The sequence below is a fragment of the Strigops habroptila genome, chromosome 9, assembly GCF_004027225.2.
Source record: "Strigops habroptila isolate Jane chromosome 9, bStrHab1.2.pri, whole genome shotgun sequence".
Classification (NCBI taxonomy): Eukaryota; Metazoa; Chordata; class Aves; order Psittaciformes; family Psittacidae; genus Strigops; species Strigops habroptila.
In genome coordinates, this window is record NC_044285.2 from 37217702 (window position 1) to 37241636 (window position 23935).

The 23935-nt window shown below is 40.2% G+C and overlaps 1 protein-coding gene and 1 long non-coding RNA gene across 8 annotated transcripts in view; one reads left to right on the plus strand and one right to left on the minus strand.

The window, feature by feature from the left end:
• DACH2 (dachshund family transcription factor 2) overlaps positions 1-23935 on the plus strand; it is a 293462-nt gene that overhangs the window by 262494 nt on the left and 7033 nt on the right. Inside the window, 4 exon segments of the mRNA XM_030497302.1 lie at positions 12038-12183; positions 12715-12862; positions 17449-17592; positions 20679-20744. Coding sequence (XP_030353162.1) covers positions 12038-12183; positions 12715-12862; positions 17449-17592; positions 20679-20744 — 504 coding nt within the window.
• The window catches only part of LOC115612700, a 30933-nt gene continuing 21097 nt past the window's right edge, over positions 14100-23935 (minus strand). For 5 of the 7 annotated variants that reach the window (XR_003993116.1, XR_003993119.1, XR_003993118.1 and 2 more), the window contains 2 exons: positions 22030-22097; positions 15341-15608 (listed from right to left, as the gene is read on the minus strand). This is a non-coding gene — a long non-coding RNA (uncharacterized LOC115612700). Of the gene's footprint in view, positions 15306-15340; positions 15609-15786; positions 15862-22029; positions 22098-23935 lie in introns of those variants that run through there. The other 2 variants (XR_003993121.1, XR_003993120.1) reach the window with 2 other exon arrangements.

The following is a 23935-nucleotide window of genomic DNA, read 5'->3' on the forward strand; positions in this document are numbered from 1 at the left end:
AAGTACATTGCTTTGGGGATTCATTAAGCTTCATTTTGTGCACTACCATGAATGGGTATGTCAGCTACTCTCTCAAGTAATGCACAGTTTCAAAGCAAGAAGGTAGAATAAACCAAAGTGAAAATATGATGTGCCCCGCAAATAGAGTAAGCCACTTTTAAAAGGAAAATGCTTTGCTTGCTAAAAGCAGTAATATAAACCTAAACATTTTTGAAGTGTTTTATGTTTATAGAGTTTTTAATATGACTTACAAACACCAGTGAGTTCATGCTCCTGGCTGACCTGGTGGGAATCTCACTAGAAGGACAGATGCATTAATGGAGTGCAAAGCCTTATTTCTGTCATTAGGAAGAAGATATGCAGACGACTGTTTGATACTTCTTTGTTACTCACTTTTTTACTGAATGGTATATTTGGTTTTGGTCAGGGTTGGTTTTTCAACTTCTGTATTTGCAGCAGGAGGGTGCTTAAGATGGTGCTGGTTTCTCTCTTCTGTTTTCCTGTGGGAGCCAGTTGCAGAGCTCATGGTGGCATTTCACCGCCTCTCCAGGCATTGGCTGCAAATCTAGTGGCAGGTCCACAAAGCTGGAGTCTTCGGCCACCAACCAAATCCGAGGCTGGTTTGAAATCTGTCTGTGAATGTATGAGAGGTCTGGAGTACTGGGTTTCTAAGTACTTTGTCTTGGTTTGTATTTTGGTTTTAGTTGAGAAGCATGTAAGTCCAAGAGATTTATCCAAAAATCTGTTTAGTAGATTTTATTTAGCAAGATGAAGCCAGTGGCAGGTTTTGTTTGTCATAAAGTCTACCATAAATTATAGTTACATAGAAGCAAAAGGTTCATGAAGTTTCTCAGCATTTTCCTAGAGCGTTTGGTTTGCAATGGCAGATCACTTCCTTGCTCAGTTCTCCAGCTTCTGTGCTTTGCTTTCAGCAGATACTAGGCAGTTATAAATGAAATTAGCCTAAGCAACAGGGCTTTGCTGCCAAACTTTACTATATGCCGCTTTCTATAGCAGAGCATAACTTTATGCATCTTTCTGTTTCAAGTTGAATGGCACAGGTACCTGAGGTTTTGGGCAGAGAGAAGAGTACAGGAAAAGTGTTGACCAGTTACTGGGAATTGTACCCCTGCACTGTACAAGTAACCTGTTAGAGGAAAACATAGGACCCTGGGATTAGCTTCTTGTGGTTTAAATAGTTCACACTTTTCTTACAAGTGATGTTTTGTCTCAGATGTGTATTAGGAGTCACTGCTAAGGAGGTGGTCACTGAAGAGGTGCTGGCTGTGAGAGCCTCAGAGCATATGGCAGCTTCTTGACTCTCCAGCGGCCAAAGAGAGCTCAGGCTGATCTGAAGGAAGAGCACGGCAGATTAATGTCAAATAGCTGCTGCCTGCAGAAAGTTTTCCTCTTCCCGTCCTTCCCCCAGTATTTGATGTTTTAAAAGAGCTCAGGATAAGTGACAGCAGTAGACTTAACATTTATTAGGTTGCAAAGTAGTGGATGTGGACTACTTGGTGGTTAGCTTACATTTATACTCAGACTGCAGCTGCCGTTTGGGTCAGAAGGAGGTTTTCCCTTTGATAGATAGGCTGTGTGCTAGGAAAACTTGTCTTTCCCCAGAGCATCATGTAATCATTTGGTGGCGAAGAGGTGTGCTACGTTGCTATGGACATGTGGCTCTCCACACTAAGAGCTGCTGTAATGCTGATATATGTGAGTCTAGTCATTCTGTCACCAAGATGTAATATCAATACACCAGGACGACATTTCTATCAGAGGGCCTATTACTTGCTTTTTCAGTTGAAGAGGGCAGAAGGACTGAGATAAGCCAAATTCTGTTTCTTAGCCAAGAGAGGCTCAGTTCATTGTAACCTTTAATACCTGCAGGAGATACCAGCGCTATCTAAACGGCAGCACACGGGAGTGCTGTTGTGCACTGTGGGCTGGCAAAGCCCCAGGGAGATGGGTGCACATCTTGTTTCGTGATGGACCTCAGTGGCTGTGGCAAGAGCTGGGCTGGCCGGCCAGAGCAGGGGTGTGCCGCAGCCCGGTGCCCACTGCATGGGCGCTGGCACTGCAGGACGTGCTGTGGGCAGCGGGACAGGCCAGAGGAGCTGGGGCATGGTTAGAGGTTTCTGTGGAAGTCTACAACAGAGCTGTGTCAGGAATCGCACTGGTAACAGCTACAGCACAGAGCTGCTGCCTGCCTGTAGAGTTAAAACAGAAGGTAAAATTGAAAAGGGATGAATTCCTTATGCTTCTTGATAATCAGGGTTTATAAAATCAGTGTGTCACTGAACTGATTTCAGACACTAGGATATAAAGCAGAGTACTTCTGCGTTGACATCTGAAGAATTCATAATTCATTCAGGATACTGTTAAGATGATCATCTTTCTGGGTCTATTTTTCTCTTAAAGTAATCCTATTTCTCTTAGTGATCAGTTTTGAAAGTTGTCTTATTTCTACAGTGCAAAAATGCTGCTGGTGAACATTCCCCAATTGCACTCACAATTATTTCTGATTTAAAGTGCCCTGGCCTGACAGCACCAGGGAAATTAATAGGAGAAGCTTTCTACAAGTTTTAGAAGATGAGCAAAGACATACTCACTCCCTCTTAAAATTATTTAAGCAGGTGCTGTGGGAAGCCATTGCTTTTATAATGCTCTTCAGATGTTTACAGCAAAACATTTTTTCGCAGTGATTGAATTTTTCAAAGTACTAAAATACCATGAAGAAATATGTTTCCCACCAGTTTTATGGCTCCCTGGATGCATTCTATACAAACCTTGTATCTGCCTGGACACAAACACTCTATTGCGAAAAGATATCTTGCCATTTTAACAAGCTACACTGCTTTGAAAGGATACACTGCAGTGGGAATGTCAGTGCCTTAAGAGTAATACTTCTTTAAGGATACTATTTTATTAAAGCAGACCTCAGTAATTTGTTCCTGACTGTTATACACCCTTATTTTATTAAAGGTATTTTACATCTGTGGAGGAGATTACTACCACTCCTATTTTCTCCACTGCTTGGCTTTAATGGATGGTATGGAATATAATATTTATTAAGCCTAAGCAGGCGAGGACATAATAGCAGAATTGTCCTTTATAACCTGTTTTACACAGTTGTAAAATAAACCTTAATAAAGCAGGAATAATTATCCAGGAATATCCAGGAAATGGAGTACTCTGCCTGCTTCAAATAGTTGGAGGACTTAACTGCTGGTTATACATGTACTTTAAGAAAATGAACTCAACAGTAATAATATTGATACTAGCTTGGTACTATTTTAAAATATAGTAAGAGTTGAAGTATCTTTTGTGTCGTAATTACCATGTTAGCATAGGTCATATAATACATAACTATAACATCTATATAGTAGTAAATGCACGTAATTCTACAGAAGACAAACACATTACAAAAATACTTACTAACTTTGAGGGTTAGAATTCCTTTACCTTATTCTGACGGCACCCAGACCCCATAGCTGGCTCCATGGCTACTGGTGAGTTCTGCTGGTGATCACTAAGCTTTGACGCCAGGGAGTATCGCCATTCCTTGTTGCTCAGTCTGTGTGCCTGTAGATTTGCTTATGGGCAAAGAGGACCTCTGTTTAGTGCCTGGACCCCAGAAGGCAATGAGTGTCTTGATTCCAGCCAGGTTTTACCTGAGATTAGGAGCACGGACTTTGCACCTAGCATATGGACAGGTGACAATTCAATAGCTCCCTGGACCAGGAAGACAACTTCAAAAAAGCCTTTCCCAGTCATGGCACATCTGCATCTTTAGCTGGCAGGTAGAGTTTTTCAATGCAAAATGGTGAAAATTTGGTCCCACCAATCACAGCTATCTGGAAGCATTTATGTAGTTTTGTGGGTTTTATGAATAGGAAAATATGGAATCTTTCTAATGAGATCTGCTTCAAATTATTGATTGTACTACCAAATACTGCAGTAAAGGGAGTAGATGATGAAAATTATTTAAAAGCACATTGTGTATTTTTATTACAACAAGTGGGACATGAAAGAGATTGCCAAACTGTGGAGACACAGAAGGCCTTTTTTTGGGTACAGGGTTTCGCTTGTCATTTCCTGAGATACCCAGTTGCCCACCACAGTGTGCCTGCCCCTGCAGCAGGCCTGTGTCGGTGGCTTTGGCAGGCAGCTGCCAGCTTCTGCTGCCTGGCCTCCACGTTACACCAGCTGGGAGCCACCTTCTGCCCAGAAGCCATGTAGCTGCAGTTAGCGCAGTGCTGGGACTCAGCTGCTCCCCTTCTCCCTCTCCCTCCTTCCCGAGTCCTTGCGCACAGTGGTTGGATACAGGCTGAAGCACGGTTCTTGAGTCTGACCGTGATGCTCACTAACAGTGGTCGCGTTTGGCTAGGAGCTGGCTTGCATGTGCTGCCTGAGGACATGGCAGAGCAGGAGTGGCTCTGCTGGCGAGTGGACCTCACTGTCTACGTGGTGGGGACTGATACTCTCCAGCCAGCTCTGGCTGCCTGTGCTGGTAAGCTGCCAGTTCAGTTCCGGACATTCTTTCAGCTTCAGCACCATCAACCTGTTCCTGTTTATCCACATCACACCCAGCCCGTGTTTCTTCACCTGTCTTATGCAATTATTGTACTGGTTCTTGGATAGCTTTGTGTTGCTGTTTCTTGTATGATTTCTCATCTTGGTGGCAGTCTCTGGAATCTGTCTCAAAGGAAAGAAGGGAAAGATTTGTTATTAAGGATCCAATGCAGCTTTGCAGTAAACTGATTCCTGATTAGATATTCCAGAAGGACTGGAAAATAAATTCCTGTCTTCCCCCTTCTTTCCTGATATCTTCCTCCTCTTGTCCTATTTTTTTTTTTTTTCCCATAAATTAATATTGTGGAAATGATTTGGACTGAAGTTATTACATTAATTATCCAAACTGACATTTTTGCAGTGTGTGAAAGGACAGGGTGGTATGTAAAATAGATGCACCAAGAACACCTACAGTATGACAACAAGTAGCAGGGTAATTGCTGAAAATGAAGTCTTTTCTGCTATCCCTTCCCTTCAACATCTGTTGTTCCATATGGAGTCATAAATATTTGCAACAAAATAGTTGAAGAAATAATCTCAACATTAATAGGGAAAAGCTGAATCCGCCAAGAAAATTAAAGAATCTTTTTTTTTTCTTGGCAAGTTCCTCCTACCCACCCTCATCTGACAGTTTAAAATCTCAGTAGATGAATAGTCAGACTACAGTGATGCTTAAAAATCACCATGAAAAAAACCTTGTGAATGTTAATGGGAGAGTTAGCTGAGAAGAATTTTATAACCTCTTGATAATGGCCATGAGGAGGATTTTGTTTATTTTGTTTCATTTTCCTCCTTTCTTCCAAGCCACAGTAATTCTACTACTAGCCTTTTATTGAATAGTTGACATTTTCACTTTTCTCTATTGTCAGTAGAAATAATGCGTCTTGTCATTGTGAGGAATGACAAGGTGCTATTACTGGCTGAGAGTAACTAGTTACTTTAAATTGCTGTATGGAAAATGCAGATCGATAGTACTTGCGCTTCTAAGCAGATTAAGCAGCAGCTTAAAGCATGGGACAACTTTAAGTGTTTTGGAATCCAGATTATCAACACCTGCCTGAGAAGCAGCTCATAAGAGAAAGCAGGTATAATACAACACGGACAAACTGTAAATTGTAAATAATTGTCGTGAATATAAAACGTAGCATTTTGAAGGCTTCTTATTTACTTCTTAGGAGCCTTGTACTTACGGCTCTCCTTAATGAACAGAACCAGGTGACATAAATTGTATTTGTTAATCTGTATATACTGAACTTTAGACTGAAGTTACTTGCAGTGAAACACTTTAGCTTTGGTGTCTAGCTAGTGAATTACTGCACTTCTCAATTTCATTTTTCATTATTGCAAACCCAGTATCTGATCTAACTCAGGTCCTTTTTTTTTATAAGGTTTGAATTAATAAAATATTTTCAGGTGTTTTTACCGTCAGAGCTGTGTGAATATCTGAATATATTGTAAATATGTTGAAGTTATAAATAGGTATAATTTCTGTGTTATTAATGAGAGTACATTGATGAAAATGTCAAAGCTGTATAATTACACACCTCTTGATAAAGAGTGCACAGATAAAGACAATTTGTAAACTGTAATTTCAGCCTTTTCTAGTGAAATTTTCATTTCTCTGCTTTTTGCCTCCTTCTCCTATTCAAGCACTAAGTGCCTGCTTTATGACATCTTTCAGGAAAACACACCCTCATCATTCCTGAGAACAGGTCTATGGAAAGGTTGGCGAATACATTGCTTGCAGAGTTTTCTTTCTCTTTTTTTATACTGCTCCAAATCCACAGTTTTTCCTAAGATAGCACATTGCTCTAAATGTAACAGACATGGGCTAGAAAAGTCAATAAAAAATATTTCTATAAATATATTAGCAGCAAAAGGAGGGCTAAGGAGACTCTCCATCCTTTACTGGAGGTGGAGAGAAAAAATAGTGACAAAGGATGAGGAAAAGGCTGAGGTACTTAATGCCTTTTCTGCCTTCATAGTCGTTAATAGTTAGACCAGTTGTTCTCAGGATACCCAGTCCCCTGCGCTGGAAGACAGGGATGGGGAGCAGAATGAGACCCCCATAATCCAAGGGGAAATGGTCAGCAACCTGCTATACCACCTGAACACACACAAGTGGGACTGGATGGGTCCACCCAAGGATATTGAGGGAGCTGATGGAAGGGCTTGCCAAGACACCTTCCATTTATCAGCAGTCCTGGCTAACCAAGGAGTTCCTGGCGGACTGAAAGCTCGCAAATACAGTGCCCATCTACAATAAGGGCTGGAAGAATCTGGGCAACTGCAGACCTGTCAGTCTGACGTCAGTGCCAGCAACGGTTATGGAGCAGATCATCTTGAGTGCCATCACTTGGCACGTGCAGGACAACCAGGAGATCAGGTCCAGTCAACATGGGTTTATTAAAGGCAGGTCCTGCTTGACTAACCCAATTTCCATCTATGACAAGGTGACCCACTTGGTGGATGAGGGAAAGATTGTTTATGTTGTCTACCTAGACTTTAGTAAAGCCTTTGACACCGTTTCCCACAGCATTCTCCTGGAGAAACTGTCTGCTCATGGCTTGGATGGGTGTACTGTTTGCTGGGTAAAAAACTGGCTGGAAGGCCTAGCACACAGAGTGGTGGTGAAGGAGTTAACGCCATTTGGCAGCCGGTCACAAGTGGTGTTCCCCAGGGCTCAGTACTGGGGTCACTTCTGTTCTGATCATCTTTATCAATGATCTGGACTGTTACTGTTTTGCAGTGGTTTCCAAAAGTTTTTAAGGCAGCCTGGAAATGCGTATACAGTGATGAGATACTATTTTTAAAGTGAAGGGTTTTTTATTGCAGAGCTCAGTTGTGAAAACTGCTTGTGTGCTATCAAGTTGTATCAATCATTTGAAAATGAAATAAAGTCTGATTTAAAGCTAGTGCACTGGATTAATCAGCTACTCCCCAATTGCATTCATTGACCCTGCTCATTCAGGGACTGTAATTAAGAAAAACAGCACTGACTTTAAATTCGGCACCTGAATCACAAGGTTAAAGCAGTAAATTTCAGAGTCTGATTGGTGCCAGGTTAGGAGGAGGTGTCTCTTTTCTCACTGATGAACAGGAGTACTCAGCTCCCAGGAGAGAAGCAATGAGTGAGGGAGAAAAAGGCAGGTAGGGGTTTATGGAGAATTTTCGGTTATTAAGACACAGAAGACAGATAAGCCAGTCCTTGCAGATTTATAGATATAAAATGTTTGAAATAAATGATGCTTTAGATTACAGGGGTTTCATACTTACCTTTCTGTAAAAGAAAAAAATTCTACTAGTTTCCAGTTAAGTAACGCAGAAGCTGTCAAGGTTTAAAATCAAGGGAAGTCATCTCACATTTTTGGAAAACTGCTTTTTGCAGTTAAAAGTTAGACTTTGAGCCCTAATTCTGTCAAAATACTCGTGTTTGAACACTGCTGCCTATCACCGTTGTTGTGAAGTAGATATACAACTGGAAGTCAAGGGACATCTTGCCACTATAAAGATATATCGGTTTGGGTGATTCTGTAAGATCTTTGGGCAAATAATGCTATTCCAAATAAAAACATATCTTATTTTCAGAGATGTGTAGCACATACAACCCAGCTGATGCTGCAGATCCTCTGTTTTATTTTATTAAGTCAAAAAGGTCCATTAGAGTATCTGGGCTGTTCTCTGTAACTATGGACCATTAAATGTAATCCACATCACTCAGGTATGAAGCTCAAAGAATTCTAGCCTTGATAAGCCATTTTAGTCCTTTAGGTTTCCAACTTGTATGCCACAGGCAGGGAAAAGGAATTTGTGGTGAATAATGCTTATACAGGTCCAGGTAGATAAAAGTTTTGAAGCATACGTGAATATATAACTTCGTGGTCTAACAACTACTGTTATGCAGGATGTAAATTGTAGCTTTAATTATTTCTACCTTGTTTGAAGTGACATGTCAAGTGTATCAATCAGGTATGTGAATGATGGATTTAAAAACATGCCATCTGAAAGCAAATAAACCAGCTGGCAGCTACAACTGTCTGTTGGTCTGGGCCATGCACCGTCATACAGGGAGCAATTCGCATTACTCGTGCTCCCAGTACCGTGCTTAGTCTGTAGGTGGATGCTTCATTTTCGAATCCCTATTTCTGCAACTTAGGCAGAAGACAGAAGATGAAATACTCCAGTATATGGAATTAAGAACAGGAAACTTCCAGGCAGATTTCCATGTGCTTTCCTGGGATAATATTCCATTCGCTGTTAGTGTTTACTGTGTATTTCTTTGCAATAGAATTCCTGCTTTAGTCTATTCATCCGGATGCCAGCTAGAAATTAAAAGACCACACTCTAAATGGATTCCTGAATGCTATTATAAAGCATGGCAGGTTTAAAAAACAAGCTCGATAAAAGTAGTTCCCACTTCGCTTCAATAAATAGAAAGGTTGTTTGTCCTTGGTTGCACTACAGTTGTTCTAGCTTTATTTCTTGCTTATTCTGTTGTACTATATGTGTGAGTGTAGCTTTTAGCATTGATATTTTTAGTGTTCTTTAAAATCAAAATGCTTAAATCAACATCTTTTTTCCTATTAAAGAGATGCATTTGATACAATCCGCAAAAAATGCTTCCAACACATGCCATTTTTAATTGCTTTGCCAATTATGATTTCTCAAGTCTAACTAATAAATTTCTGCCTAACTGTGCACTTTATTCAGGATACGGGCAAGATGTAGACGCCATTCAGATGTGAAGACCTATTACAAGATTGAAATAGATTTCTAATGCATTTATCATTCATCTTTGCAGAGTGTGATTTCAATCAGAAAAAAAAAAAGATGATGAATGGTTTGACAGTTTCTACCCATATACACTAAAACATAATATGCTTCCTCTAGTTTTCAGCTATTACAGACTTTAACATGCAATGTGACCTTGGTCTGCAAAGCATGTTTGGTTAGCACAAAAACTTAATCATAAGAAGTCATAAGTAGAATCCTTCTTCTTTACTGCCCTTTTTCTGGGACTTGGAAATTTATTGCTTCTGGGACAGGTAGGATATGAACAATGGGCCAAATAGAGTCCAGGGTTATCTCATCTGTGTGAAAACTGCTGCTGAAAATCGATGTGACCTCTGCTACACTGTCATCCCAATTCCCACCCTCTGTGTCCTATTTGTCTTTTGGTGGAAGCTTAGATCTGTGTGCTGTCTCTATGTGTCTCTCTTGGGCCAGATTATCAAAATGAATCATTGCCTGCATACCTCTTATATTTCTATTTATTTTCCTGGTGTTGACTAGGTCTGATGAAATATGATTCTTTTTGCATTTGATCCTCACTGCAGCAAGCAGCACCTAATTTAGCTGTGTCTATCTCTTTAAAGAAGAGTAATACTATTTTGAAACTTCAATCTGCTGTACAGTAACATTACAAACCATAGACCATGCAACCTGTCTTCACAGTCAATAGTAATTTTCCTTTCAGCCAATTTAATGTTATTACTTTCATCTCCAAATAGCAGAGATTTCTGGAGATTTCAAAGCAGCTGTAGTTTTGTTATGCATACTTCATGTATTACTTTCTTTTTCAAATGCCACTTCGGTTTAGTCTTTTGTGACTCCATGGCTTAGGTATTATTTCTGTGTAGCATCATATGCAACAACTTCCCAGTTTATTTTAAAAACTCTGCCACTGAGTATATAGACAAATGGTGTGTCTGAGTCAGCACGAACTCTGTGGTCCGAGTATGTGACCAGAGCTTGTTTCTTTTAAATAGACCATTTAAATTACATGAACACAGCTCTAAAATGAGAGCTACAAAGACATGTAGAGGTTACTGGCTTTTGTTGTTATTAGTCCTGAAGAATCACGATGAAGATGTTCCATTTAATGAATTCACATAGTGAAAACAAAATACTCCCTAAACAGTGATTTCAAAGAATACTTGAAACCTGTGACTGCTCCTGGTTCCTCGTCAGTAGGTTTGGTTAAGAAACACAGCAGAAAGTGCTGTTCAATAGATGCTCCTGGAGTTTGTGGAGCTAGGCAGCAGCACTGTTGGGGGGACACAGCGGTGCCATTTGTTGTCACATCTTTCCGAGTTGTTTTTTTTTAGATAAGGGAGGGGACCTTTTGAATACGCTGTGATCTAATGAAGCCCTGGCTTTAATATGACCAAGACATTTGACAAATGAAACTATCAGGACTGGCTGTGCAGTTTTCCTGAAAGAACGCACAAGTCATGAACTTACAGCCAATACATTAGTTGCAAGCTCTACTAAAATGCTATTGCCAAGAAGATACTCTTCATGATTTCTGCAGGTGCAGGAACATAACATATAGAGACTGGATTTCCCTGGAATATTACACAGGAATATTTTTTTAAGATTTCACTGTAAAAGAAATGTACGGAGTTTGGCTTTAAAGACTGCTAGATTTTAGTTTTGTGGTTTTCAGCTTAAAATGAATACATGGGGAAGAAATGCTCATTTAAGGATCTGAGAGAAGGAGATATATTTGCTATCCTAAAATACATTTAAATTATCCTATTCAAAAATGTGAGTTCATTGGTGATAATACTCATTCCTTACAAAATTTAAAGGATTTTTGAAAAATATTTACTAATGCTGCTGCTTCATTATGAATACACATTTCTACTGTGTGTGCACAGCTTGCTCTGTAGCAAGCTCTATAGCTTGCTCTGTGGCAACTTGTTTGAACCCACGAGTGAAGGGGAAGCCAGCAGGTCCCCGTTCTACAGTTTGGAAGAGGTGCATCAATCTAGTTCCATGCAGCAAGCTGCAGGAGCAAGGCCTTGTGTCAGTCGTCCTCTCCTCCCTCGCTGCTCCGTGACCCCCCACCACCCAGCTCTCTCTATACCTCTGCTAGAGAAACTCAGCAAAGCAGTCTGGCTGCTGCCTGTGACGGGAGAGGCTGACAGCAGCATGGTGCTTGTAAAGAGAACCTGCACTGACACTTCACTGACAACGTGGAGCTGGTGCTAGCTAAGCAGGAGGGAATGACTCAGTGGCGATTATTGGCTGCTGAGTATGGGAAGGATAATGTTAAAGGAGTAAAGAGATGTGATGCACTTCTTGATTAGAATTTTGTCAAGGCTATAGCAACAAAAAAATGCACATCACAGAATGGCAAACACGATAGAATGAAGAAAGGTCATTCAGATTTAATGAACTGTGTAACACTTGTAATTCTGTAGTATAATTTGTAGAATTTGAGATACAGTAGTCTATTTCAGGTGTGTTGTAGCCTTCAGTGTATTTATTATTGTTCTGTACTATTTTGCAAACTTGCCTTAGCAACAAGCACAGCTGCCCAAGGATGGAAACAATATCAGTTGTACTAATGCACTTGTATTTTGACTTCCAGGTAAACGGAATGCTAGTTTCTAGAAATTACATTTACCTGTATTTCTGATGCTTTCTGATGTTGCTTTTCAACCTGTCTTTACAGAAGAGGTCCAAATTGCCATTCCAATAATGAAACCAACCTTAGATAAAGTCCAACTGGCTGGACAGGCCTTGCCTCCTGGATTTCCAGCGCCATTTCTTTTTGCTGATGGTCTTTCATCAGTAGAAACACTATTAACCAACATTCAGGTAAATTATTCTCTACAGGGCTAGGTTATGTCATGATAGATAAAATGTGTTTCAGTTTTAGTCTTTTTTTTAAAGTTTCAGAAACTTACTTTGTATCTGCAATTCTAATTCCTTCTATTTAATGTAATGCTTATGTTTCCACTATTTGGCATTATTGATCGTGAAAGGGTTTCATACATTGTCTTTTTGACTTAATAGTTGGCAATAATAGTCATATTAAAATTCACCAGTCTCATTCTTCCTTTGCTTTTCCCTGCAGTTGAATGAGGTCAGCAATGAAACGGCACTCTGTTTGTAATAAACCACATTGGTAGGATGAATTAGCAAAAGCTATACTGAATGATTCCACGCCACCAAATTGCTCATTTGTAATATTTAGCTACTTCAAATGCCCAGTTGTGTTCTGGGTCTGTAGATTTCTGCTTTTAATTTTTCTGTTTTCCTAGAGGGTGTAAAAGAAGCAAATGGGTGAATGTTGTCAGTGCTGAAACAAAATGGTATTTTCAGATTTTACATTTGTGTGTGTTTTAGGGCCTATTGAAAGTGGCTGTGGACAATGCAAGAGTCCAGGAAAAGCAGATACAGCAGGAAAAGAAAGAGTTAAAGATGGAGCTTTGTAGAGAGAGAGAACTAAGAGAGAGCTTGGAAAGGCAACTCACAGCTGAGCTGCAAAGCAGAGGTGAGTGAATGAAAAATTGAGTTTAGATATCTATTAAATGTATAACCCTTTGGCATTTCCAGCTGGAGCTATGAGGACTCAGAGTTAACTGACATTCATACTTCAGTGTAATGCAGCAGTGGACTAGCACTGCTAATGAAAGATTTAAATTTAATAAAAACAGAATGAAGCACACTTTTCTGTAAGCAGACAGAATAGTGGCTGAAGGATTATTTCCTGGAGGGCAACTGGCCACAGAGAGTTTTGGCAAGTTCTGTGCAGGAAAGCTGATTTGGCTTCATGGCTTTCACGTGCATATTACCCCTCTGCCTGTGTATTCCCAGCCCGATTTCTTCATTTGACAGCTTTAATTTCTTTTGTTTTCTGCTGTTATCCTCCGAGCATTGAGAATCAGTCTTACTGTGAGAAAGAGAGTATGTCTGCAATTTGGGTATGTGGGTGGCTTTTTTTCATTACCTTACTACTTACCTAGCCCCCATTTCTGTAAACGGTTAGCTGCTAGTCAGCTAGTTTGTCCTGTGGATAACTTCAGTGCAACAAAATAGACAGAACTACAAGAAATTGTCTACTCAAGTGCAAGATCTGAACCAAGTAACCCTAGATAATTTTTTTCCATAAGAAGAGTGCAGTACAATAGCACTCTCCTTACAGGGCCTTCTAAAACAAAACCATGACTGGTTAGAAGCTTTTGATAATAATAGGCAATTAAATTGGTAAATCTGAATTTTTCGCTGTGATATTGCAACAAAAGGCAGTGTTCTTTTTAAAATTCAAATCTGCATCTGAAGGAGAGGAAGAGTTCTTCATGTGCTAAAAGCTACTTCTAGATTACACCCATGAAATAAGAAAGACAAAACTAGGTAAGAAATGTAGGTGCCAAGCGCTATCTTCCCATGTGGTTTGAATTGGAATTAGGCATGTAGAATAGAGCTGTCTGCAGTGCCAGGGCTCGGTAAGAGGCCACAAAGAAGGGCACTTCTCAGTCGAGTTGTGAAGGGTCAGTAAATACTATTGAAGCTGCTAAATTGGCAGTGGGTATTCAGAAATGTTGCATCACCCCAGCTGAGTGTGGATGAGACTGCTGTATTTCTGTAAAACAAAACTTACCCCCCTGGAGGCAGACAGCACACTGTGCACCTCCGGAGTCACATTTAAGTCAACAAAAACCTTAAGCCATTCACAGAGTTTGTTGGCTTCTGGCTCAAAAGACCATTTCACCAATAATCAATATCCTCAGCATCGTTTGTCTTTCAGGTCATTGCCACATGCACATCTGTATTACTATGGAAAGAGATAGGCTTTTACATGCGAGATGCTCGATTTTCCAAGGTTATGTTCTAAGACCACATTTTGAAATTCATCATTTATTAAAGTCTCCCAGAGCTTTCCTATGTAATGGTATCCTCTTTTTTTTTTCCCTTTTTCTCCACACCCTTCCCCCTCCCCCCCCTAAGTGGAGCATTCACAAATCCAGACAGATCTGTACAAGTCAATAGGAATTCAGATGAACAAGTAGTCACAAAAATTTGTATAAATACTATGGATTTCCCTAGAATTTTTCCAGATGTTTTAGTCAATTTTCTAGTGATGTTTTGTGATTTGAAATTCACAGGTATCTAATATACAGGAGAAGCAAATAAATAAAAGGGATTGCAAAATACTGCTTGTATAAATCCAACTTTCATTTTAACAATACTTGTAAGCAATGTTTGCCACAGTTTGTGCACTAGCAAACTTGACTCAAATAGGTGGTAGTTTTTAAAGGGCATTTATGTTTAAGCTTAGATTCTTTCTGGTCTGTTAGTTTTACCTACCTTTTCTAGTGCCATCACTTCTCCATTTGTTTAATAATTCCATAATGAATCCATGGGATTAAGTACGGTTCTGGGGATTTGACTACCCATGTGAACCAAAGCAACACAATGCAGAGGCAGTCTCTGACCCTCTGCATGAGCTGTGATGGGTTGTAGGAAGGTAGAATGTTCATATGAGCTGGGGTGTGCTATGGGAGTCATCTTTGACCCCTTCCAGGGCTTGCTAACATTGTTCTCCAGACAGTTCTGAGAAGGTACTTGGGCATCAGCCCCTGGTCCAGCTAATCTTCCTCATGCCAGTCAGACACGTGCCAGGTGATCACAGGTTTCCTGAAACAAGAGCTGTGTCCAGGAGGGGAGTATTTCCTGGCTGCAGGATACCCCCAGCAGAAGGTGGTGATGGGCCTGTGGATCCGACCAAGCCATTTAAACCAGGAAGGAGAGGTGTGGGTCGTACAACAGAGAGACACATGATGGTGTTCTTGCAGCACTGGTGAAAAACACAAGTGTAAGAGCCCATTAAAGATAGTTTAATAGGGATAATAAGGACAGGAAGGAGCACAGGGAAGGTTGTGGTTGGCAGAGGTAGATCTGTGAGATGCAGTTCTGGCCCAAGAAATGGTGACCTGCTGGTGAAAAATAAATACAGGATTAAGATTCAGGGTTTGAAAAGGAAAAGGCTTAAAAGGTGCATTTTATTGCTGGAATTTATATAGGTGAGGCAATACAATAGCCAATGTCAGCAGTTCACAATGAAGATATTGATCACATGGCTACAATTAATACTATACAATTCTCTAGTTACAGTTTTATTTATAGTTGGGTTTAAAAATGAGATTAGTCAGGAATACTTCTGGTTTCTGCCAGTTCTTATATAGATGAACCGACGGTCTGTGGCTGAGTTTTGTCAAGGCACTGTTTCTGCTTTCCATCTGTAAAAGAGAGAAGATGATATGACTGTAGAGTGCATTGTGATCTACTGCTGTACGGGAGTTATTGCATTGGTACCTATGTTAAGTCCAGCCAGCCAGCTATTATGCAGGGGTTTATGGAGTGCTTTAGTTAAAATGAGAAATTGCTGATGAAGATAATAACACTTCATTTACTTACCAGTGTTATAAGGTTGTTTTCAGCCTGCTTTCCACCTGGGAAGTTCCCTCTTAATTTCTCTCTGAGATTCTCAACCTTTGGGAACAAAAACCCAATGCTTTTTTTGTTCCTCTCCTTTGGCTTTTTGTCTTTTTTCCTCCCAGTAATAGTGAAGTGCTTAAGTACTCATGTTACTCAGTACATACCCCTTCTCTATACATTTGATCTTTCATCTGAGTTATGTACCCACTTAACCCAGCTTCAAAATAGCCTTACACCTGACTTCTGTCTTGGGCAGTGGTTCTTGGTATTTCAGTTATTCTGCTTCAAAATTAACCCAACTCCTGTTGCATTTTCACCAAAAAAATGACCTAATTCCATGGAGTTGCACTCTGTACCCCATTGGTACTGACGTGTCAGATTCTCCAGTGCTGCATACGGACAGTTCTCCTGCAGAAATAAATTTCATTTCCATTTATGTCCTGGGTTCAGCTATAGCAGTCATTTTTCTCCTTCTTAGTAGCTGGTGCAGTGCTGTGTTTTCTAACTTTCAGCCTGGGAACAACGCTGATAACACCGATGTTTTTAGTTGTTGCTAAGTAATGTTTATTCCAACCAAGGACTTTCTCAGTCTCATGCTTTGCCAGGGAGGAGGGGAAGCCGGGAGGAAGCAGAGACAGGACACCTGACCCAAACTGGCCAAAGGGGTATTCCATACCACAGCACGTCATGCCCAGTATATAAACCGGGGGGAGTTACCCGGAAGGCCCTGATCACTGCTCGGGTCGGGCTGGGTATCGGTCGGCGGGTGGTGAGCAATTGTATCCTCTCCCCTTGTTATTTCACTAATCGTTATTATCATTGGTGGTAGCAGTAGTGGTTTTGTGTTATACCTTAGTTGCGGGACTGCTCTTATCTCAACCCGTGGGAGTTACATTCTTCCCATTCTCCTCCCCATCCCTCCGGGGGGGGGGGGGGGGGGGGAGTGAGCGAGCGGCTGTGTGGTTCTGAGTTACCGGCTGGGCTCAAACCACGACAATTTAATATTAGAAAACGTAACTAAAACCGAATCTGAACATTCAGAAGACTTCCTCTATCCATTAGAATGGTCAGGGATGACATAACCAGTGTGCTTGGATTATCTTTCTAGATAAAACTACTGGCAGAAGAGGGTGCATTATAAATCTCAACATTAAAGCAAAAGGTTAGAATGAAGGGGAGAGATTTTTTTTTCATTTTGAGGATATATATTGCTGCTGTTGCTGGAAATCAGTTTAAGCCGATGATCTGCTCAACCAGACTCTGCAGAACTGTACCTGGAATTGAGTCCAAATTGGTGCAGTCAAACATGAACTACCAGGCTGGCTCCAAGATGCTGAGGTTCTGGTGTGGAGACTGAAATCCATGAGGCTGTTCCAGAGTGGCAATACAGTTTAGGATTTTTTTAACCAGATCTGAAGCCCTTTCAGACTGTTTCACTACAGGATATGGCTTGGGGGTTTTGTGGTTTTGTTTTTGGTTGATTGGTATTTGTTGGTTTGGTTTGGGTTTTTTTTATATCAGATTCATGACAGAGTTTTGGGGGGGGGTTTCTCAAACTAGAACTGGGGCCTTGAACATAAATTCATTTACTGTCTCCATTATGTATTAATTGTGCTTTAACAGCCATTCTTATAATTTCAGCAACAATTCAGAAACGCTTGAAGAAAGAAAAAAAGGCAAAGAGAAAATTGCAGGAAGCTTTGGAATTTGAATCAAAGAGAAGAGAACAAGTGGAACAAGCGCTTAAACAGGCCACATCAGGTGACGGTCTCAGGATGTTAAATGGTAATGTCTTAGTTGGCCTTTCGCAGTTAGCTTAGAATGATGTTTAATTGAGTGGGGAAAAAAAAAAAAGGAAGTAAAATGATGCACAAAGTAAATTCCAGAATAAAAAACTACAATCCTTTTCCTGAAATAATTAAAAATCTATTTCAGGCCATGTGCTCTGGGTCATGAATTAAAAAAATAAGTAAGTCTGTAACTAGAGAAACAGACAGAGCAGTTTACACAGGCCTGACAAGAAATGCTGAATACATTACCAGAGAAATCTGTTACAGTGCCAGCTAAGACAATGTGAAATTTGGTTCCTATAAGGTTCTCTGAACTCTTCTCTCTCAGCAGATTCATTTTTAGAACTGCTGAGCTTCATTTTAAAAGCCGTTTGGCTGAACTTTGCTCAGCCTCAGGACCTATTAAGTTTGTTAAATATGTATCAGCTTTCAGAGCTGACTAGGTTTTGAATACTTCCCAAACACTCTTGTGAAACAAAACCAAATCAGTTCATCTTCTAAACAGTGATTATGTTTTGGATAGTGGGAGGATTTGCCTCTCCTGCTTAAGATGGTTCTGGCCAAAATTTAGAGCTTTGGTTTGAATATTTAACATGAACCTAGTTGAGTTTTAGCTAATTTCAGGTTCTGTAGCTAAGGTTTAGGCTGTGCATCCTTCCCTGGAAGTCTCTGCAGAGGCTCATGAATCAGGGTTATTTTCAGTTGGTATCTGTATCTGTAGTCTTCATGTTAACTTTGTCCTGCCTACTGTGGGCACTGCTGGTAACTGAGCCATGGTAACATAAGCAGACTGCAAAATCTGCCTGAACTGCTGAGTAAAAATAATGAGCTTATCTTGTCTTGAGTTCTCAGTTGTGAGGGCTACCCAAACTGTTTTTTAAAGTTAGAGCCAGCCTGTCTGCGTGAACTGCCATTGCAACACTCTGCAATGGACTGCAAGTTGTGATTTATCTACAGCACCTAAGAGATATAAACTCCTTAAGTACGAGAGCAGCGGCTTTCAGAGGCATTCTCATCTGCTGGGTTTTATAGTCCAGCATATCGCTATAACCAGGAACTGGCTGGCTTTTCTGATGTACAGAGGGTGAGCGGTGGTGATTCCAGCATGGATATACAGCTTGCCATTGCACCGTGGTCAGGGACAGTGACCCAAGGGAGAGTGGATGGACAGAGCCAGCAGAAACCTTTTCTACCGCCTCCCCTGGATCAGGAAAATGCCCAGGTTGCATCCCATAGACACAGCCAACACCATGAGATGAATGTCAGAAAAAAAACCCAAACTAAAATCCTGATGTTCTGTAAGGTCATTCACCCAGACTCTACCATTGCTGGTAAGCACCTGCTGCTCGCACGACAGTTAGGAGTACTCAGCAGTTCTGGAAGCCACAAATTAAGGGGTACCAACATGCCAGCAATGTGATTAACAGATCTTTACATCTGCTATTGTGGGCCTGGCTGCTAGTGGTTTGATTTGCAAGCACACTCAGGTAGTCATATATATGTTAGTGCCTGCAAGAAGCTGATATTTACATGCTAATCTGATTGCACATGCAAATCAGGTAGCTCATTAGCATCTTAATCCACAATTTAATTGCAGGTACAATTTTATGACAACAAAATGTGAAGGGCTATTCTGAATATTTTTAATTTAACTCTGACAGTCTGTCTCATTTAACAGATGCTGTTACTAGTTACAGATGACTTTGTCATTTTTCGTATATACAACATGTACTCTAAAAGGTTTGAAGAGAAAGAACCTTTTCGGATTAATAGATCAGTGCCCTGAACTTCCCTTCAAAACAGGAATCTGAATAAGGAAAGCCCTATGTAATAGCAGTCAATTTTATAAGCAAAATTTGTATACATGAAAATATTATTTATTTGCTCATATGTATTTATAGGGCTATATATGCATACGTCACATATTTCATTTGCACTTATATTACTAAGTTATAAACTCATATTACTCGTCTGTCCATGGACTATAACACATGGACTTTAATGTGTTGCCCTGCTTTGACACAGAGTTCAGTGAGGCTATAGGGTGACCAGCAAAATGTCATCTTTGCAATGGATACTGACATTCCAACTAAAGAGATCTGAGAAAGCAACAGTAGAGTTATTCTATACTGGAGAAAGTCCAGAACGGGCTTCTACACAGAAAAACTTCAGAACTGTACATGCAGCTCCCTTTCAGGTGTGGGATTTTTATTGCTGTAATTCTAAGGGCTATATGATAAGGGAAGCAGAAGTTTCTCCAGGATTTGAGGTGTCATGGATTCAAATCACATACCCTTCATGCTAATCCTTGCTGGCACAAGGTGGATAATGGCATCTGTTAACATAACACCCTAGGGTGTTTGAGCCCCCACCCCCAGCCTGGAAGATGGTGCATACAGAGGTATTACTAATATGAAATTAAATAAATAGTTCAAAGGTGTACATCATCATGAGACTCTTTCTCAACTTGGAAGAAGGGGCACAATCCATTTTGGAAAGCTCTTCTCATAAATCTGGAAATATTTCACATAGTATCACATATGTAGTTTTGTTTTGGGTGATAACACTTGCTTACAGCATCCTGAGGTGAGTCTTTTAAATGCAGTTTGCTCAGAACTTGTCTATACCACGCGCTCGTACAAACTGATACGCGCGCACACGCACACACACACACATATGCTGACTGGCACTGGCTATGTTCCTTAAATCTGTACATTGCAGGTACATGGCTGGGAGAGTCAATGTAGGTTAATATTATCCCAGTTTAATTTTGACTTTTATTTTTCATCCGTCAGATGCCCTCGTTCTCCAAGAGAATTTTACAGACATATTAAGATCACGTGTTGGTTATTATCCGATCATCAGACAAATGTGAAGCACGTTAAAAATAATTCACTGTGAGACCAGTAATGTTTGCACATTTTGGAAACGATTTACTACTGAAAATTCTATGAAGACCAAATGTTTTATGCAAGACCGTGTAACTTGGAGATCACCCTAGTTTGCTATAAATATTTTTCTAAAGATGCATGAGAGGAGGGCAAAGGGGAATGCATTAATCTTCAGTGTCATGTCTTTCAGATGCTGGAATCCCAGATATGGAAATAGAACACAACGGAACCCAACATGACAGTGCAGCGATGCAAGGTGCAGTATGTACCACATCCCATCACTTACTTGTTTACCACGAGCCATATGAAAAATTTAACAAAATGCAGAATAGTTTTTGTCTCCATTTTCCTGCCGTAAGATAAATGTAAATTACACGATTTAATTTTGTTTTCCTGTTCAGTACAGAAAACCATAGGAAGATCAAGATCACAAATTAACTTTGTTTAAACAGAGATGTTGGAAAGTGATATTTAGCTATCAGATACATGCACTTAGTTCAAAAGTGGTTTTACATGTGATTTATCTTTTTTAAATATTTTACCTCTGATCCTTAGCTGCCTATGAAGATCATAGGTGTTTTCAAAAACTACGTAAACTGTGGGACAGAAGGAAAGTCGTGTTCATGTTAGGAGCAATTACATAGTGCTCCATTTCCCCCGCTGTTCAGTGACTTTGTAAATACAGCTCGTATTGTCTGAGTGCTTCCCAAAGAACAGTAAGCACATTCTGGCTGTAGGCCTGTGAAGTGAAGGAGCTGCGTGATCACCACTTAGGGGAGGGAGATGCAGAGATCTTCAGTTACTTCCATTACCATTGGAAGGCTATTTGAGACAGGCAGAAAAACCAGAGTCACCTCTGATAAAATATGGTCTGAGTAATTTGAACAGAGAAATTCCCTGGTGAAAGCCCAGTTTCGTAGTGTTGGTTTCCTATAAAGCAACTTTCTCCCTTCAATTCCGTGCCATATTCATGACACACCATTCAGTTCTGCACCAACTATTCCAGCAGCCTGGAGACTGCTACCCATTCCAGTGTAACTGCTGGATCCCAGAGCCCTTCTGCCCCCTCTACCAAATCAGGTAATGGGAACGTGCAAAAATAATGTGTGTTGAAGTAACTAGAGACAGTCCCCTTCAGTGCAGGGAGGACTGCAGTGCAGTTAGAGATACAAACCTAACTTCCAGCATTTCTCAACTGTTAAAGCCTCGACTTTGCATACCTCTGCTATGCATCTGTCATCCATCTGTCATCTATACGGGAAAGCTTTCAAATATTTTTACTGCTGTCTCTTTTTGTGATTTTAGGTTCATATGCTATGTATTTCAAAGAAGGAGAATCACAGCTTTATTGTAGTGCATATATATACATACAACATATGTGTGTATATGTGTGTACACATATGATTAGAGCTGTGCTCTAAATATTGCAATTGGAAAAGTGTTACTGCCAGAAATAGTCAAAATATTGTATAAGCACTAAGACACATGTATTTAAATTTGACAAGCAAAATATTTGTAACATTTCTATCTATTTATGATACCTGCTGAGAGGAGTGCTCAGTGCTCTTCTGAAAAGATCCCAGGAGTCAACGGTGCCTCTGGACAGAATCTAGTAAAAAAAAAAAGAAAGTTAATTTCAATTTTCAATTGGAGGAAAAAAGTTACAGTTGGCTTAAAGGGTTTTCCCATCAAAAATGATTATAAAAAACTGGGGAAAGTGATACATTGCTACTTCTGACACCCATTTACTTACTAGAAGGAATTAAAGAGAATTTTCTTACACTTCTGTAGTCTATTGACATAAAAGAAAACCTTGTCATTTTATGATTTTTATTTCAGGTTTGGGTTGGTTCGTGGTTTTTTAATCTGGTCTCAACTACATCATTCTTTGGTTTTAACAGGCTGTGGATAATGTGGTTCTTGTCCAGGTTAAAAGCCTGAACAAAGGGAGAAGTGGGTTTCCACTGAGCTCAGGAGCTCTGGGCTTGGTGCCTGCTGTGAAAGCAGAACGTGACTTGTGCAGTAGTCACAGTAGCTGTAAACCTGGCCTGTGCTCCTCAGTGGCGAAGCACCTCTTGGCTTCACCACCGTGATGAAGGACAGCGTACGCTGACTTCAGTGAGGGTTTTGCTGTGGTAATCCTGTTCACATGCAAACGTGTGATGAGTTTAGCCTGTTTTCCACAGAGTACTCTCAGCTGATGATAAAAAGGCTTCTAAAGAGCTTTCCATAGAGCTTGTTTAGATTTCAAAGTGTTTCTATCCTGTAGCACCATCCCTTTTATTTTTATTTGTGCTGATACTGTAATATCTTCTTACTCTCTTTTCCTTTGATTACAGTTTTTGTACTTGACAGCTACTATTGCACTACTGTCGTTAACAATTTGAACACACTCCCTCCTTGCCTCCTTCATTTGCTGCCTTTGTTTTTTGGGCCCTGGGAGGAGGAAGGGTCAAAACACATGTCCCTCATACAAAGCTGTTTCTGAGCTTCCAAAATCTCTGTTGCACAGAAAAAAGTTTTAGCATCAATGCAGACCTTTCTTTTTCTGTTGTCAATAGCTCCGCTGGACAGAAATCTATCATTCACACAGTGCCTTTCCTTTGAAATTCAATTAGTTTCACTGCCAGTATCTCCTTAAGACGGTTTAAAGGAAAATTACAAAAATGCTGCACAGCCACCTTTCACAGTGATTAAGTCATATCATATTTTATGCTCATTTCTTAAAATGATTTTATTAACACAAGCTGTTCATGTACTGGGATTCTGATCTGCATTATAAATCTCTTCCATTTAGTTGACTCATTTTCTTTCTGCTTTGTTTATTAATTGAACAGAAATACTGTGCAGACGAGACTTAAAAACTTTCTGAACTTTACAGTCTAATACCTGCATCCTCTGTGTACCTGATCTTTTAGGCCAGCAGAGCTTGAGCTGATAGAAGCTTTTAGCTGACAAAATAGGAAGTTAATAGTTGCTGTGGTTATAGAGCCTCCTGCATAGTTGAGTGGTGCGGGAGGGCGATGCACGCACACCGATACCCTCTTGGTCCTGCCTCCATCACTCACTCGTGGGCCAGCAAGATAGTGCATCAACCATTTTATCAGCCAATCTCCGTTTCACATAAAATAAACATACTGAGTGTCATTAAGTGCACCTTCAGATCAATGATTTTTGCAAATGACATTCAAGTACCATTCGAGTAGTGCATTTTTGCTGATAAAAGCAAATTAAATTAGCACAACTACAAGTGTGCTGATAAAAACTAAAACCGAACAGCAGCACCATTAGCTAACAAAGTAATATTTTCTCTTTACTGCTTTCTGCCATTTAGTTATTATCCTATTGGAAATCTAATTATAATCCTTTTACTCCCTAGTCAAACTTCACAGTTTTTGCAAGCTTAGCACTGACAAGTGATTTCATTACATTTGATTGCCCGCGCCC